General features: G+C 34.5%; 1 protein-coding gene and 2 non-coding genes across 3 annotated transcripts in view; 2 read left to right on the top strand and 1 right to left on the bottom strand.

The window, feature by feature from the left end:
• The window catches only part of LOC126979701 (soluble guanylate cyclase 88E), a 104,342-nt gene that overhangs the window by 65,743 nt on the left and 21,257 nt on the right, over positions 1-17,342 (top strand). The window contains exons 2-3 of the mRNA XM_050829163.1: positions 10,202-10,377; positions 14,672-14,953. Of these exons, the coding sequence (XP_050685120.1) occupies positions 10,210-10,377; positions 14,672-14,953 (450 nt within the window). The 5' untranslated portion in view covers positions 10,202-10,209. The remainder of the gene's footprint in view (positions 1-10,201; positions 10,378-14,671; positions 14,954-17,342) is intronic.
• Trnai-aau (transfer RNA isoleucine (anticodon AAU)) lies at positions 12,734-12,807 on the top strand. The gene has a single exon. It is a non-coding gene; the product is annotated as a tRNA-Ile (tRNA).
• On the bottom strand, positions 13,061-13,132 carry Trnaa-cgc (transfer RNA alanine (anticodon CGC)). The gene has a single exon. It is a non-coding gene; the product is annotated as a tRNA-Ala (tRNA).

Below are 17,342 nucleotides of genomic sequence, written 5' to 3'. Positions count from 1 at the left end.
AAAAATAGACGTTAATTCTGAACTCAACGTTTTCACAACTGTTATAGTCTATCTAGACGGATAAAATAGATCTAAGGTCTATCGTATCTAGCCACAGATAGTAATGTAGTGCTATATAAATCAATGCAATTCAGATTCAAATACTTATAACGATAAAATTTTCTGAGATGAAGTCGCGGCGAGTTACTAGTAACCAATGATATTAAAATTCAACGGTAGAATTGATTATGTCATATTAGAAACAGCCAGCAAACTTTTAGCTTCAGCGCTCTAAGTTTTCAATTCCCGAGAATATAAAATCCCATTATAACAAGCACTGGCAAGGAATACGAAATGAGAAAGAAAAATTGTTTTCGTGAATTTAATTATTAAATATGTTTTTGTAATGACTTCTTACCTTGTTTATTTCATCAATTTATCACCAGCAGTTGTAAACGTAAATACTTATTAAAATCGGATTTTTTTAAAAGGTTCATCACTTAAAATTTCCTTAGAATATTTGCATAAGTCTTAGATTAAGGATTGGTCTCAGCTGCGCTCCAACTAGATACCGCACTACCTAAGAACAATATCTTTTTATTACGGCAACTATAAGATGCTTGTGTATCTGCATGTTGACACTCAATGGCATTTTTCAAATTTTGTATCATACGCTTCGTGTTATCTTACATTGAAATTAGTAAAATACAAAATACTTACTGATGGAACGTGATCCCAGTGTCTTTATTGTTTTTTGTAGTATTATTTTGACAACGTTTTACTACGCAACCGGCATTTTAGTTTCAATTATTAGCAAAGTTTAACAGAACATGTGGCACTTCAACGTCACACGCTGCTCGAAACTGGCTCGTGTACGCCCACTTGGGCGTAGTATTAGTTGCTGCACTTTGCAACTACGTCTGCGGTATCTAGTTGGAGCGCAGCGGAGACCAATCCTTAATCTAAGAGGCAAGATTATAGAGGCATATTAACATTGGTTGCGGTTTCACGCACGCAGGGAATTATCGAACCTAGTCTCATTTTGATATACCGAGAAAGATCTAAGTCCACGCTATTCCTATAGCAGGCACCACTATACAGGGTATATATATAGGGCTCCTTACCGCAACGGAAAAAATGCTACGTTTTACGTCCAGCCGTCTGTCTGTCAAGACCCTTAATCTCGCTTAAAGCTATGAAAAATTCAAAATAATGACTCTAATGAATTCAGACATGACTCTCATGGGAATTTAACTTTATAGAGTATTTTCCGTTGACCTAGAACAAACAGGTAAAAGTCTAAAAACTATAAATTCGTAATTAAATAATAAAAAACAGGGTCAAATTTTAATTCAGTTAACATATGGGGTATGGTATGAAAGGCTTAAACAGATTTTCAATTATTATTCAATATTATGACGACGACTTTTTGGCGAGTAAGTAATGAAACCATTTGTATCTTTGTTTTGAACAATCATCCCTCAAAGATATATTGCCTTGTTGTGCGTCTAGTATTAAGAACGCTTAATACCCCCACCCGTCTATATATAACCTTCGTAATGTCGATATATTGGATTTATTTCACCTTAGAGACGGTTTTTTGCTTGTTGTTTAACCTTATTGGCAGTGATTTGATTTATAAAGTGACTTAGTTTTTGTTTTATAGGGGAAGATTATTCAATATAGATAATATAAAAGTTTTCACAAACACAGGTTTAAGGAAACCTTTTTGAATGTATAGATCATGGATCAGTTTTTTATTGAAAAGGACCACAGATGCTGCCATGTCTGGTCTGACGCAGCCCAGTATCAGCTTGAACCATTTGACCACGTGCAACGCAGACTTGCTTGACTTGTCGGGGACCCAGTGCTCTGTGAACGGCTTCATCACTTGGCGTTGCGTAGACGTCGCTGCACTGTGTGTCTTGTAATGCATTTATCACGGGGAGTGTTCCGAAGAGCTGTTTCACCTGATTCCTCACCACAAATTAAGATATCATCCCCACCATCTGGATGTGTGGCATTTCTCCACTGTGCGGTTTTCAAGGAACATTCTTCCACGTAATAACAAAGCTGTGGAAGGAGCTTCCTATATCTTCAAAAAAAGTAGGAACACCTTTCTTAAAAGCCAGCAATGATCCTGTGATTCCTCCGGCATTGCAGGAGAATGTGGACGGCGGTGATCACTTAACACCAGGTGACACGTACAAGGTAAAATCGTACAAAAAAAACATTATTTTTTAGCCTGAGGGCGGTCACTCCATTCCCAATCAGTGGTATTATTAAGAAAATCATTTATTTTATTTTAACCTTTACCACAGAAACGTTTTTTAACAATTCTTTTGAATTTCGTAAAACATTTGTTTTGAACATTTTCTGGGATCTTGTAAAAGTATATACACACTTCAACAGAATCTAGGGATATTTATTAATTCTAAATTATTATCCACTTTATAATTTATTAAAGTTTGCTTAAAAAGTTTATATATACACATTGAAACCTCTTTTATTCTATTTTCAAAGTTTAAAAATAAAAAAAAACAAGAACAAACAAAATACGGCGACAAAACTATTAGTAATTCGTTACGTTATGGGAAATTAAAACTGTTTTAATAATTTAATTGATAAAAAGGGATTTTATTGCTTTTATTTTTGAATATAACGTGCCGTGTGAGCTTTAAGAGTCATGTCACGACGTCATTTGGTCGGGATGAAATGTTACGAGTAGTGGGCATGTTAGAAAATGGTGCTATTCAACGCGTTGTGGCTGAGTTTCTACACACCAGCCAAAACTTGATATCAAGGTTGTGGTCACGTTATCGCAGTACTGGGGATGTGGCTGAACGGCACACGGGTAGATATCGTGCTACTTCGCAGAGACAGGATCGCTTTCTTCAAATAACTGCCAGAAGACAACCCAATATCACACCGATGCAACTAGTACAAAGGCTCCAGGCGGACCACCAGCTGCTGGTGAGCGACCAAACCGTGCGTAGAAGGTTGCATGAAGTTGGTCTTCGTGCTCGTAGACAGCTACGTGTTCCAGCGTTGCGACGTGGCAATCGCGGTCGGCGGCTTTAGTGGACTCGGGAGCATTTACCATGGAGTAACGAACAATGGTCTTTGGTGCTGTTCACCGATGAGTCCCGGTTTGGGTTTCAACCGGATTCGTGAAGAACACGCGTTTGGAGAACTCCAGAGAGAGGTAGCCGCCTACGGCACCCTCAGGGGGTCGACTCATACACATACATAGAATAATTCGTCTCGGCGGACGAACACAACTTGTTTGGGTCCAATGTAGCATGACTGCACGAAAATATAACAAGGAGGTAGTAGAGACTGTGATTGTCCCACACAGAATTCAAATGGGCCAAGAATTTGTACTCATGCACGATAATGCTCCTTCCCATACCGCGTGGCTGGTGTCGGCCGCTCTCCGAGACCATGACATCCAAGTTTTGGATTGGCCTGCACAGTCGCCTTAAATCCTATCGAGCATACCTGGGACATGTTACAACGAAAGGCTTTAAGATATTTCCCGCCAAATTTGACGACAGAACAACATCTTCTCGAATACTTGCAAAGTACATGGGACCTCATACCGCAGCAAGACATTGACAATTAAATTTTTAGTATGAACAATCGATGTCGGTGTGTAATTAATGTGAGAGATGGCAATACTGATTATTAATAATTATATTTAATAAGATTTTCATAATTATATAATTATAATATAATTATATTAATAATATAAATTAATTAAAATTTAAAGTCTTTTAAGAAGAAGAAAAAAAGTTTTTTTTTTCAAACTAATTTTCATTATTATTTTTTTAAATGCCCTAAGGCAATTAAAAAAATAATAATTTTAGTTAAAACAAAATAATCACAAAATATTTTTTTTATTTTTTATTACAAAAGATCATAAAATAGCCTTTCATTCTTCCATTTAGTATATTAGAAAATTCTTCATAGATTTTTAGTTATTCAATGAAATATAAAATATCCCTAAATTTTGTTGATGTGTGTACATCGCCCGCAAAAGACTTACTAACTCGACTTAGCTGAGTAGTAAGCATTATAAGTTTGTGTTTGTTCGTAGTGTTAACATTATGGTTATGAGTATGACTATCCGATTATTTATATACGATTGCATGATGTACCTAATATATCAATATAAAACCTTACCACGTACACAATACTCACTAAACAACCATTGACGCACGGAGATTGAAATTAACACATAAAACGTCGCTTATTGGTACTTTGTGTACCTGCTCATGCATAAATAAAAAAATGCGGCCAAGTGCGGGTTGGACTCACCCATGAAGGGTTCCGTAGCAGCAAGTAACATAATATAAAAGTTCTTGTAGTTCGTTGTAACTTTGATCGATGTTTTAATAATAGTGTATTTTTTTTTTAATTATTTAAGACGTATTAAAAAAACTACTGTCTCTGGCGCTAAACTATTCACTTTAGAAAAATAATAATATTAGAAACCTCAATATCAATTGAAGAGCCATCCATAGATACCCCACACGTATGGGTTTGATGAAAAGAAGTTTTGAGTCTCAGTTCTAAGTATGGTGAACCACCAAAATTTAATGTTTTTTTTTCTCTATTTTTGTGTAACAATCTTAATGCGGTTTACAGAATACACCTACTTACCAAGTTTCAACAGTACAGTTCTTATTATTTTGTAAAAAAGTGGTTATGACATACGGACGGACAGACAGACCGACATGACGAATCTAGGGTTCCGTTTAATAATAAGAGAATGATGAAACCAAAAAAAATATATGATGTTTGATTGGCAATTCCAAGTAAACTTTCACCGAAAATCGGTTTGAACGAGATTTACTAAGCAGTTTTTTTTAATACGTATAAATGATGAGAGCTCATTTGCACTGAATGATTTTGAAGCACAGATTTAAATAATTTAATATCATCTTCCTTTCTATCTAACTTTTATATTCTGTTACTGGCTGCTACAGAACCCTTCATGGGCGAGTCCGACTCACACTTGGCAGCTTTTTTAAACTGAAATATTCGCTCCGGTAAATGCCAATAGGTGCTTAACTATGATTTTACTTGTGGTCTGCCCTGTATCATCATCATCAGCCAGAAAACGTCAACTGCTGGATAAAGGCCTCCCCCAAAGATTTACACGACACGAACGGTCCTGGGCTGCCCTCTTATCTTAACCAGATCGTCGGTCCATCTTGTGGGGGTACCTGTGCTTCCAGTACATCGTCGCCATTCGAGGACTTTACTGCCCCAACGGCAATCTGTCCGTCGAACTTTGTGCCTTGCCCACTGCCACTTCAGTTTCGCAATCATTTGGCTTTTAGTCACTTTGGTTCTCCTACGATTCTCCTCAATTCTGATTCGATCTCGTGCAAAAATAATGACATAATAATAATAATCTCATCCTGTATATAAACTCAAAATTAAAGCCAAAAAGTACTTTCATAATGCGCAGACTCCATTTGCAAGGTTTATTGATAATTCCCGTAATATCGAAATATTATGAAATTTAAAGCGAAGGTAATTTGCTCTCCAGACTTCGAACATCAAGGAGATAGGCATGTGAAAGCTAATCTTCATGTATCAAACATGATGTGTACTTAGTTGGCTTAAATCCTCGCTAACATCAAGCGAATATTATTATTTACTAAATTACCTGATTATCTAAATATAATCATACGAATTTTGTATCTTATATTTTTCATTCATAATAGTTTTAAAGGTAAATATATGTATACACTTTTAAAATAAAGTCCCAGTCACTGTTCAGGCATTATCTATAAATAAATTTAAATGTTTTATAAAAAAAATGGCCCTGTAACAAATCCTACACTCCACAGCTGAATACATAAGTGACCGGACAGCCTGGGATTAGATTATGATTATTTTATAGCAATGACAATGACAGTAAAATATTGTACATTTTGTTAAAAAGATAGCAAAAAGAATGCTGGGAGAGTCTCTCGGCTTCTCTTTCAGAGCGCCATTTGTTAACCATTTTAACATTAAAAGTAATATTAAAGAAATCAATTTTGAGAAAATAAATGCCCTTTAACACCAATCAAATTTATGTTTGTTTTAAATTTCAAAATTAACAGCTGTTGATACTGAATGAATATCAATACTAACATGGGTCTTTTATTTATTTATTTTTAGGTTAACATCTAACACAATGTGATTTAGTACAAAGTATATTACTGTTGCTAAGGTTTAGTGCTATAGATAGTCCCGCACAGAAAATAACAAGAACGAATGGAAGAAGATAGGGGAGGCGTTTTACCACCAATAGGATGATATGTAAATTATAATAAGTAAATTAATTATTAAATAGTTTTATATTGTAATAGGCATTAATAAATAAATAAATACTTTGTACTTAGATAATTTATACGTCTTAATAGAATATCTTGTTGTTAGACAACCGATAAAAACAGGCCAAGAATATAAGTTTAGTGTACGTGACAAGCTACGTCTTACATTCGCGGCTTGATGTTGAATTTTGGGACAGCCTGAATAAAAGCTTTGTATTGTGTTTATTTTGATATTAGACGAGTATGACGTGAAAGTATTATTCATAGTATTATTTGAGACATAAAACTACATTAATTACACACTAAATAATTATATTAGAAAAACAGAATGAATTAGTACTACGTGCATAATCTAAACTAAAACATAAGAGTAAAAAAAAAACTAAAACAAGAACAGAAGACTAATAACACAGTAATTAAAATATTACATACATACATTGCTTACATAATATAGTATTATCCGGACGACCCAGCCTTGCTCAGATTTGTAAGAATGTACAAAACTTGAACAAAAAAAAATATATGGTCCCATATTCTGGATTGGAACCGGTGTCTTCTGCTTTTCGGATCACCCAATGTCCCATCTGAGCTATTATAGTCTTTTATAAAGTGGCGAAATACACCTTTGTTTTCTAATGTTATTGTAGCTGTTTGTCATCAAAATACTGATAAAACTATATTTTTAAAATTGAAACTTGACTTGCTAGATCGATTTCTCGCCCCCGAAACTACCTGTATACTAAATTTCATTAAATTCGTTTGAGCCGTATCCAAAATTCAGATTATATATATTATATATACAAGAATTGCTCGTTTAAACATGGTGCTATTTCAATGAGCCTGATAGGCCTAAAATATCAATATCGGAAAATATTTCATTGTATGTGCTAACTATATATATATAGTTATATATATATAGCAGAGGAAAGCGTTTGCAAAGAGGGGACGTTTTCGCACTTGGCGTTGATTTACAACCCTTGGGACCATGTAGTTTAGATTACGGACTAAATCACTGCAGTCATGTTTATTATTACACAGTCCATAGCCCTGAGTAATTTACTTCTGGAAAATAAGGTGTGCGTTTTTTGTTTTTACTACAACATCCTGTATTATCTTCATATAATTATATCACTCTAATATTTTTATACGCAGTCTTTATGAACTCAACGAGAGCTGACAAATGAAATATAAACGAGCGTCGTATATTATCAAGTCGAAAGATATTCTAAACGAAAGTTATGTAAGGCAGCGAAAATATCTCCAATTTAGAGTACTTTCCCCTCTTGTAATTCATAGTCTCAATGTTAATTATTTTTATATATTTATCCGATAAATCGGTTTTTAAGTGAACCGTCTTCAAATTTTTAGTGGAATAACATTGGATGTTTAATTTAAACCGATCCAGATTAACACATTGCTTGGTAAAAATTGTGGATACAATGACTTTTCGTTTGCACCTTTGTAGCTAGGTAGAGATCGGAATGCAATTTCCACTGTAAGAGCAGGTAAATAGTCGGTGGGGAATTCCACGCTATTTACACTTTGAGATCAAATACAGTAAAACATTAGGTTCCCGACGACATTTTGTGGTACATTTCTTTGCGTGAAATCCAATATTTAGGAAACATAAGACCTAATAGAGAAGATAAATATTTAATATTTAATAGAAAGTTGCCAGAGACTTCAATTGACATTTAGCGATGAAGCATATTTTATGTTGAGAGTAGGAAAGTACATTCACGTATTAAGACCCCGAAATGGGGCTAGTGATGGGGAAAAACGTTATTTTACTATCACCGTGACTGTCGTTACAGTTCTATAAAAGTCACCGTGAAAAATCACCATGACTCTGTCTCTCTACATACTCGGTAACTACAAAATAGCGAATGAAACTAATTTCACTTATTAACAGCTTTTGACAGCTGTGATTTTGGAACGTTGTTACTTTGGGATAGGTCACTGTGACATTAAAGAATGGCAGATATGATAAAATCACCGTGACAGTATTTATCACACACCTTTAAATGGGGCCCATATGTTGGGCTTACGCGGATACCCCTACCGACTAAAAACTCCTCTTTGCTGTCAGCCATAAAGGCTTTAACAGCGACATAGGACGTAGGCCTTCACGGTCTATGTCAGGGACATTAAAGGGAAAAAGGAGGCAACAACAGTAGCGTCTCTTAAGTAGACTCGAAGTTCGGACTCGGTGTATCTCTTCACTTTTATCTTGTTCGTGTTTATTCCTGGTTCAGTAAATTCAGATTTCAGATGTGCAATACATAATCTCTGTGACGATTTTCGTGAAGGTCTTTGATACAAAAAGTACATGACAGCAAAATTCGTACTGTATTAGGTATTTATATTCAAATTCAAATATTTTTATTCAAAATAGGATTTAAAATCACTTACTGAACGTCACAAACTACCACTCATTCAAATTAGTGTGCCTCAGACCTGAGAAGAACGGGCGCAAGATACTTCAGCGGGTTTCTTTTTTTAATATCGTACAATAAACATTAAATAGCCTGAGGGTGTTTGCTCCATTTCCAGTCTGTAGTATCATTAAGAAAATTATTTATATTATAATAAAATATAACCTTTACCACACAAAGGCTTTTTAAAAATTCTTTTAAATACAATGAATATGAACTAAGAAAATCAACATGAACTAAGTGCTAAATATTTAGCATGTACCCACGAAGCATTACGAAAGTTCGGAAGCTTTGCATATATTATATAATATCATGTTCATAATATCATTTATAATGTTTTAAAGCATTGCAATCAACGAGACCATTAAGTCCAACGGAAAACACACACAACAAACAAAAAAATCCAAATACAAGCAATTTTTCATTTCGTTAATGCGTCATCAGAATCATAATTTAGGATTTTGCGAAAAGCTATTTAGTACTTGAAAAGTTCTATGAAATACTTCTGTTGACCGCAAGGAGCTTTGAACAACAATCTACAATTTTGTAGATTTATATTAAGGCAAGTACCTATGCTTAATTAACTGGCACTAAAGTCTTTGAATTACGAGTTCTCCTGACCGAAGAAATTTCGTACGAAGCTAAGTCCCACTAACAAATCCCTGTAATATGTGCGGAGGCGGTAATTAAATGTATTTATGAGATTTTACTAGCGTCAATATTGCTTTAGTGGATTTAGTTTATTGCAGTTTTTTTCAATCTCTTAAGTTTCTGCAACCGATAAAAATTGCTAACTAACACTTATATTAACACAAATTATATTTTATTAAAAAGAGCGTAAAAAAGAATGCTGGGAGAGATGCTGTTAGAAGTGACATCAAAAATAATTCTAAAGGAATTAATTTTGAGAAAATAAATGCGTTTTATGCCTTTTAATCTCAAGGCTTTTAAATACCTAACCGTAAACAGTAACTGTTAATTTGTGCGATTAGATTTAGAGTATAATAATTGTAAAAATGCTCGAATTGCATCAACATAATATTTAATAATCTTGGTGCTGCAGAAGAGTGCTATTTGCGCTATTAAGTAATGAATACCTTGGTTCTATTAGACATATTAAGATAAATTTTTAAAGAAATAAACATATTAATTGTTGCATCTCAATATATTCTTAATAATTTTATGTATATACAGGGTGGTATACGCATAAGTTAATTTTCCAAGAACTGGTCACCTTGAGACATAAGAGGTTAAGTCCCATTTGCCCAATAATTTCATTAACTACGGCGCCCTTCAGACCGAAACACAGTAATGCTTACACTTTATTGCTTCACGTCATAAATAGGCGTCGTTGTGGTACCCATAATCTAGCCGGCATCCTGTGCAAAGGAGTCTACCACTGGCAAAAGCTTAGATGTGTTCCTCAAAATAAAACTCTTATTATAATTTCAGATACTACAATGTACGGGCTACTGCTAGAGAATATGGCTGAGTACATCCGACAGACCTACGGCGAGGAACGTTGGGAGGATATCCGGAGACAGGCCGGGGTCGAACAACCATCGTTTTCCGTGCATCAGGTGTACCCTGAATACCTCATCGCACGACTCGCGAAGAAGTCTCAAGAGGTACATTAATTTTTAAAATCATTTAAGTATTTACTAATAACTTTACTTAAAACATGAGAATTAAAAAAAACGAGTGTGCTTTGACTTGACTGAAGTAAAAACAAAATATTAATTTATAAAATTATTGTTAAAGAAATTACGAAATAATCAAAATGTGTACTCGTACCAGACTGGGACGCAGTAGATAAGTGAAACTTTAACGGATAAAGTTTAAAAACAACTAAGTATTTCAGAGGCATAAAATAAATAAAAACTAATCCAAAAGAATTATTTGAAATGAAATGTTTTTTTAGTAGCCGTTCTTAAAAAAAAATAGTAAAACAGTACAATTCACCAACAATAGCCTGAGGCATCTCGCTGCATTCCTTATCTGTGGTATCATTTAATAAAGTAATTTATGTTAAAAGTAACTTATATGAAAAAAAATCTCTTCAAAAATATAACGCCTTACTCTTTTATACTAGCAAAAATAACTATGGCAATATTTGATTTTAATAAATCAAATCAAATATTCAATGGATTGGTATTCATTGTAGCCAATTTAATTGCAAACATAATTGGCTACGACGATCGCACAACAAAGTGATCTTGTAAGGGATCTGTTTTTTTCTTCTTACTCTTCGGTATGGAACACTAAAAATGGGTATAGAGGAAGGAAGGACCATGAAAATCCCTTTATTGGAAGATATACAAATTGATGCTTTAACAAGAGAATTTACAACACCAACAAGGCTTTTAATATAAAATGAATAAGAGCTCCACACTCTGCTCATTCTTAAGACCTTGCATTATCTTATGTTGTATTCCTGTTCAATGTTCATGCAACCGCTCAACCACGACCTGTAGGCTCGGTGGAAGAGCGCTCGTACGGAACGCGAGAGGTCGCAGTTTCGAGACCCGTTCATAAGTTTTGTTTTCAAATTTAATTTGAATAATTTTCATATTTTATTTGTATCGCATTCGATGCTGTTTGATAAATAATTGTAAAAAAGTCAAATTTTGGTACAGAAGATGAACAATTATTAATAGATTTAACCCCCCAGAAATATTAAATGCAGCACATAATGCTAACGAAAGCTGCTTAAGATAGTTGCAATACATTTTTGTTTTATCTTCGCAAGGGGTTGGAAAAAGTGCGTATGAAACTTGTGAGCAACTTAACCCACAGCCTCATTTTTAATGTGCAACTTAGCTTACTTGTATAATAATATACTATACTTATAGTTCTTATTTAAATCTTGTACTGTATTTTAGTATAGAGTATGATTCTTTCAATCTTTTCGTAGCAGGTACTGAAGTTTTCATATTATTTTGGTTAGCTAATCTCCATATCTAACAAGTAATGTGCGGTTGAATACATGTTTTTTGTATAGATTTGAATCACTGACCTCAACTATATACCACTGGACTGGCGGCTGTCAGAGTGCTTTTGTGCCTGTTTGATATTCACCATTTAGGCGCTGCCTCACCTCAGCAAATATCGATAGATGGTGGTGGATGATGGAAACTATTTACAAAAAAAAAGAATTTTACTTTATTATATTGATAACTGAAGTATAAATGAAAACGAACGAAATTAATTCAAAATGCAAAAATACTTCAGAGTATTGTACGTTCCTTCGCAGCCAATTATTGTATTATACGTCAAAATTAGTTCTCTGGACGCTCGCGAGTGGCGCTTCAAATAGGCACACAAGATTTACTGTCAAACAGGAATAGCCTGTCCAGTGGTATTTAAACAGGTCAGTGATTTGAATGGAATCCATAAATGTGTAAATACAACGTATCTACTTATTCAACAAAGTTAGTTTCATTATCCGTATCTTTTCGGTGTAAAAGAGGATGCATGGGAACCTGATTGAATAAATCTTGATTCATTTATATCTTATATTATGTTGCAGTTAGTTATATGCCTCTATGCTTAAATCAAAAAATTCCTGCGAAAGTTCGACCATTTACATCAGTCGTTTTGCATCAATTTCGCATTTATACTGCGATCAATCATATTTGATCATATAATGATAATATATTCATGTCATGTCAATCAATCAAACTCCAAACTCGCATAATTTGGAACAAAAAGATTTTATTCGTAATACATAACCACTAATGGATTTTCTTTGAATTCGCTTAAAAGTTTCCGTAGCTTTTAAGTATTAATTATTTTGCCTGTTCTAATGTCAAATTTTGATTTTGTAATTTTATTCAACATTTTTGAAGAAGCTAGCACAAAATTGAAAGCTATTAATAATTTTCTAGTATGTATCTGTGGTATATCAATAGAATCGACTAAATAAAATTATATAACTTGATAGAACTATCCAATAAATTCATAAATTTCACTTCAGCTTACATCGGCCCATTAGCTCAGTTGGTTAGAGCGTCGTGCTAATAACGCGAAGGTCGCGGGTTCGATCCCCTCATGGGCCACGATTTATTTTGCCTCCGTGCCTTTTTTTTTGTTATTTTCGTGAAATAAATATTATAGTTACCATCAACAATTGTTGTAATCATTATGTTAATAGTATTTTTATAAGAACTATCAATGTTATTTAGTTAGGCTAAAGAAGAGTCATGTTGTTAACAAAATATTAAAAAAAAGTAAAACAATATACTGGAGGTGGAAAAAAAATACTAATTATCAAAGTAGATGAAAAAAAAACAAAATAAAAATCAATTATACTGGAGGTGCTGGGATTTGAACCCAGGACTTTCAGCATGCGAAGCAGACACTCTACCACTGAGTTACACCCCCATTTGCTAGATGTTTGAAATTATTAAACATTAACTGTTCTCACCCACTTTACTAGGCATTGCTATGATGAAATTATGACATTCTAACTTCTCTGTTCTTAGTACACTATTGCTTATTCTTTGGTACTGTTGTGTTTTATGTAAGGACTGCGCGCTCCAAGTACTTTGGTTAACAAAATGTACATTTTCTGCAGATCCAACTGAGCTAATCAAACATAATATGACAGCTCACGGGAAAAATACTTCTTTCTCAAGTCGATGTCCACAAGAACATTTGACCCTAAATATTTCACTACGGCGCCCAATGACATACTACACACAATTAGAGGACATAATATAATTTGCAGTCTGATAGCGGAACGGCAAAATGCTTCCTTAGACGTGTGTTATCTGTGAGACCGTTTTTCCACCACCATCGAGAACCAGATTAATTCTGGCTGAGATCAATTTGACGTGATGGCGATCATCTCTCCACCACGACGATTTTAGTGGTTCAGACTTCAGTCAGTTTCAAAGAGAATTTAAAGTAATATAATAGAGTTTACGTTAAGTCAGTTTGTTGTAGCGGTGATCACTTATCACCAGGTGACGTGTACGTTTGTTTGTCCTCCTTTTCCATAAAAAAAAGTGGAAACGGCTGCGTTCAACGTATCGTAACGTTTTATCCCACAAGGCACAAACATTCTATACTTTCTTCAAGTTCTATTAATGAATAATTAATGTCATCTTTAAATTTCTTGGCCACTTTTATTTTATAGTAAATCTGTGTACTTATCGCTAAGTCGACGCCGTAATCTCGGTGACGTTTCGGTAATAGACTGTGGTGGTGTACAAACGGCCTCACTGTCCAAATTGAATTTTCAATTCAACATACGTGACCTTAACTGAATAAATGTTTTACATAGCTGCTTATTTTCCAAGAATATTTCAACTGGAGTAAATATGGCAATATTGACCGCGTGCAACGCAGAGCAGCTGGAATTGTCGGGACCCAGTGCTCTGTGAACGGCTGGATCACTTGGCATTGCGTAGAGACGTCGCTTCATTGTTGTCTACCGCATTTATCACGGGGAGTGTTCCGAAGAGCTGTTTAACCTGATTCCTGCCGCCAAATTCCACCGTCGCACGTCACGCCACAAGTTAGAATATCATCCCCACCATCTGGATGTGTTGCGGTCCTCCACAGTGCGGTTTTCAAGGAGCTTTCTTCCTCGTACAACAAAGCTGTGGAATGAGCTTCCTTGTGCGGTGTTTCCGGGACGATACGACATGGGTACCTTCAAAAAAGCACGTACACCTTCCTTAAAGGCCGGCAACGCTCTTGTGATTCCTCTGGTGTTGCAAGAGAATGTGGGCGGCGATGATCACTTAACACCAGGTGACCCGTACGCTCGTTTGTCCTCCTATTCCATAAAAAAAATATATGTGGATAAAGGTCAAAGCTATGGTGTATTTTGTGGCATGTTTCATGTTTCGGCTTTGTTTTTATACAACGTGAATCGTCTATTTGTATAGTAAGTATATGTATCTCTTGTTCTAGGTCCTTGGCATCACTGAAAGGGAATTTATGGACCAAATGGGTGTTTACTTCGTCGGTTTCGTCTCGCAGTACGGTTATGACAGGGTACTGTCAGTTCTGGGAAGACACATGAGAGACTTTCTGAATGGCTTGGACAATCTTCACGAGTACCTCAAGTTCAGCTACCCCAGGATGAGGGCTCCGAGTTTTATTTGTGAGAACGAGACACGGCAAGGGCTGACGCTTCACTATCGGTCGAAGAGAAGAGGATTTGTATATTACGCTATGGGACAAATTAGAGAGGTAAGAGAAAGGCAATGTAGGTATAACTACCTTATTACCAGTGGTCACTTGCTTATAGTTACTTAGGGAAGAATATCACTAGGTTTTACTTAGTAAAAACAACAGGCTAAGTAATAATATAACAAAGTGTGTAATAGTAAAGAGATATTAAAAAGCAATCAGGTTTAATATTCAAATATAAATATTATTATTCAAAATAGGATGGATTGGATCACTTAATGAAAGTCAAAAACTACCACCCATTCCAAAACGAATGCCTCAGACCTGAGAAGAATGGGCGCAATAAACTCAGTGGCCTTTTTTTTCATCAAAAAATAAGTTTACAAAGTAATATTGTACAATTAAACTTATTATTTAATAGCCTGAAAGCAGTCGCACCATTCCCAGTCTGTGGTAGTAACCTTTTTTAACAATTCTATTGAATAACGTAATAGGTACTTTTGTTTTGAACATTTTCCGGGATCTTGTTGTAAAAGCATATACATCGCACCACAAAAGACTTACTAACTCGACTTAGCCGAGTAGTAGGCATTATATGTTTGTTCCTGGTTTTAATATTATGGTTATGACAGTTTCTAGCAAATTCATTTATGTGCCTATGAACATACATTACACTAGGACGCCAGTCGCTCGTCATACCGCTTCACTGCGACGTATATTTGAGCGAAGCGAGGTAAACTAAGTCTGTGCACAAAAACAATACGAAATTAATCAAACAAGACTTGATCAATCGGCTCAATTTTTAAATAAATATAAATAGCGCGTGCTAATTTAAAAAAAATGTAAATCATGTTTGTTTTTAATTATAACTAGCTGACCCGGCAAACGTTGTTTTGCCATATAAAGTATAATTCACGCGATAATTTTATAAGTAATGAAATATTGCCTATATATATATTGTACATCATTTTTTTCTATTGTCAATAGTTTTTGCAGCACACGCAAAAATAGGTTTTCGATTTTACACCTTGTGTTACAAAATAGCAATTTTATTACGGATCCCTAATTTTGAAAAAAAAAAACATATAGCCTTCCTCGATAAATGGACTACCCAACACTGAAAGAATCATTCAAATCGGACCAGTAGTACCAGAGATTAGCGCGTTCAAACAAACAAACACTGCAGCTTTATAATATTAGTATAGATTATTATTATTATTAATTATTATAATATTATAATAATTGAATCAAGTCGAAATTCAAAATTTTGTCTATCGTCGACAATAACCTACAAAATTTTGAAAGCTATCTATGAGGTCATTTTTTTTAAATCGGTCCAGAAATGGCCGAAAACAATTTAACACAGAAATCAATAATTGATTTCTGTGTTAAACTCCCACCAGGTGACTACAATAATTGGAGTCACCCGGTGGGAGCTCCGCTCAGCTTCGCTCAATTATCAAGAATATAATATTGAGAAGCAACAGTCAAGAAGGAAAAGGAACTATTACTTATATATACTTTCATAAGTTTTCCGACATCCAGCTTTAAACTATCCTCTTCATACGAAGATTCTCGTGAGGAATTTCTTGAACACTTCCCGATATAATCTGTAGATTCACTTGATATGGTAATTCGCCTAAGCATCGCGTAAGTACCTATCCATTTTCTTAAATTAAATTTCTCACTTCGATCAGGGTTAAATTAATTAAATCATTAATTATCCTATGGAAAGACCTTTATTGCTAAATACTATTATAATTGAAGTCTTTGTTCGCTTTTAGGCGACATTTGAAATTTGAAAAGTCATTACGCGAATATGTTTCCGACGCATCTTCATTTTTAAATAGCACTCGATGACTGGATAAAATTTGCTCGTACAAATTTGGAGGGAACAATTTGAAATTCGAACGTTCCTATTTTTACTTATAATCATCCTTTCAAAAATAAATTATAACTGAACAGTATCTCATTACATAAAAACTTTTTTCGCAAAACTTTTTGCGTGTTCTGGTTACATATTAAAGTTTTTAAATATACTATTTCAAATTATGGACTAGGTATATTATAATAACAATCTCTAACCTAATGAAAGAATCCTGACCAGTGAGTTCAAGTTTATCGAACGATATATAAAATTAAATGAAATTTATGTAGTTTTAGAACGCATAATTGATATTTGTCAATGATTAACTATTTTCGGAGGATAATTTTCTGACATGTTACCTTTTTATTTTTTCATAACGTCTGCTGTAATCGGTTCTAACGTATGTTTTCTTTTATTTTATGGGAAAAACTGGCGAGACGAGAATGATGATAGTAAGTTATAAATACGCCCTGCCCATAACCATGCAATGCCTCTCAGGATTCTAGAAAAATAGAAAATTCTAAACAGCATCGCTTGCGTAATAAGCACTCGTTGCGTATTTAAGACACCAGATGTTGTGTC

This window comes from Leptidea sinapis, chromosome 4, assembly GCF_905404315.1.
Source record: "Leptidea sinapis chromosome 4, ilLepSina1.1, whole genome shotgun sequence".
Lineage (NCBI taxonomy): Eukaryota > Metazoa > Arthropoda > Insecta > Lepidoptera > Pieridae > Leptidea > Leptidea sinapis.
This window is presented reverse-complemented; position numbering and strand designations above follow the sequence as displayed.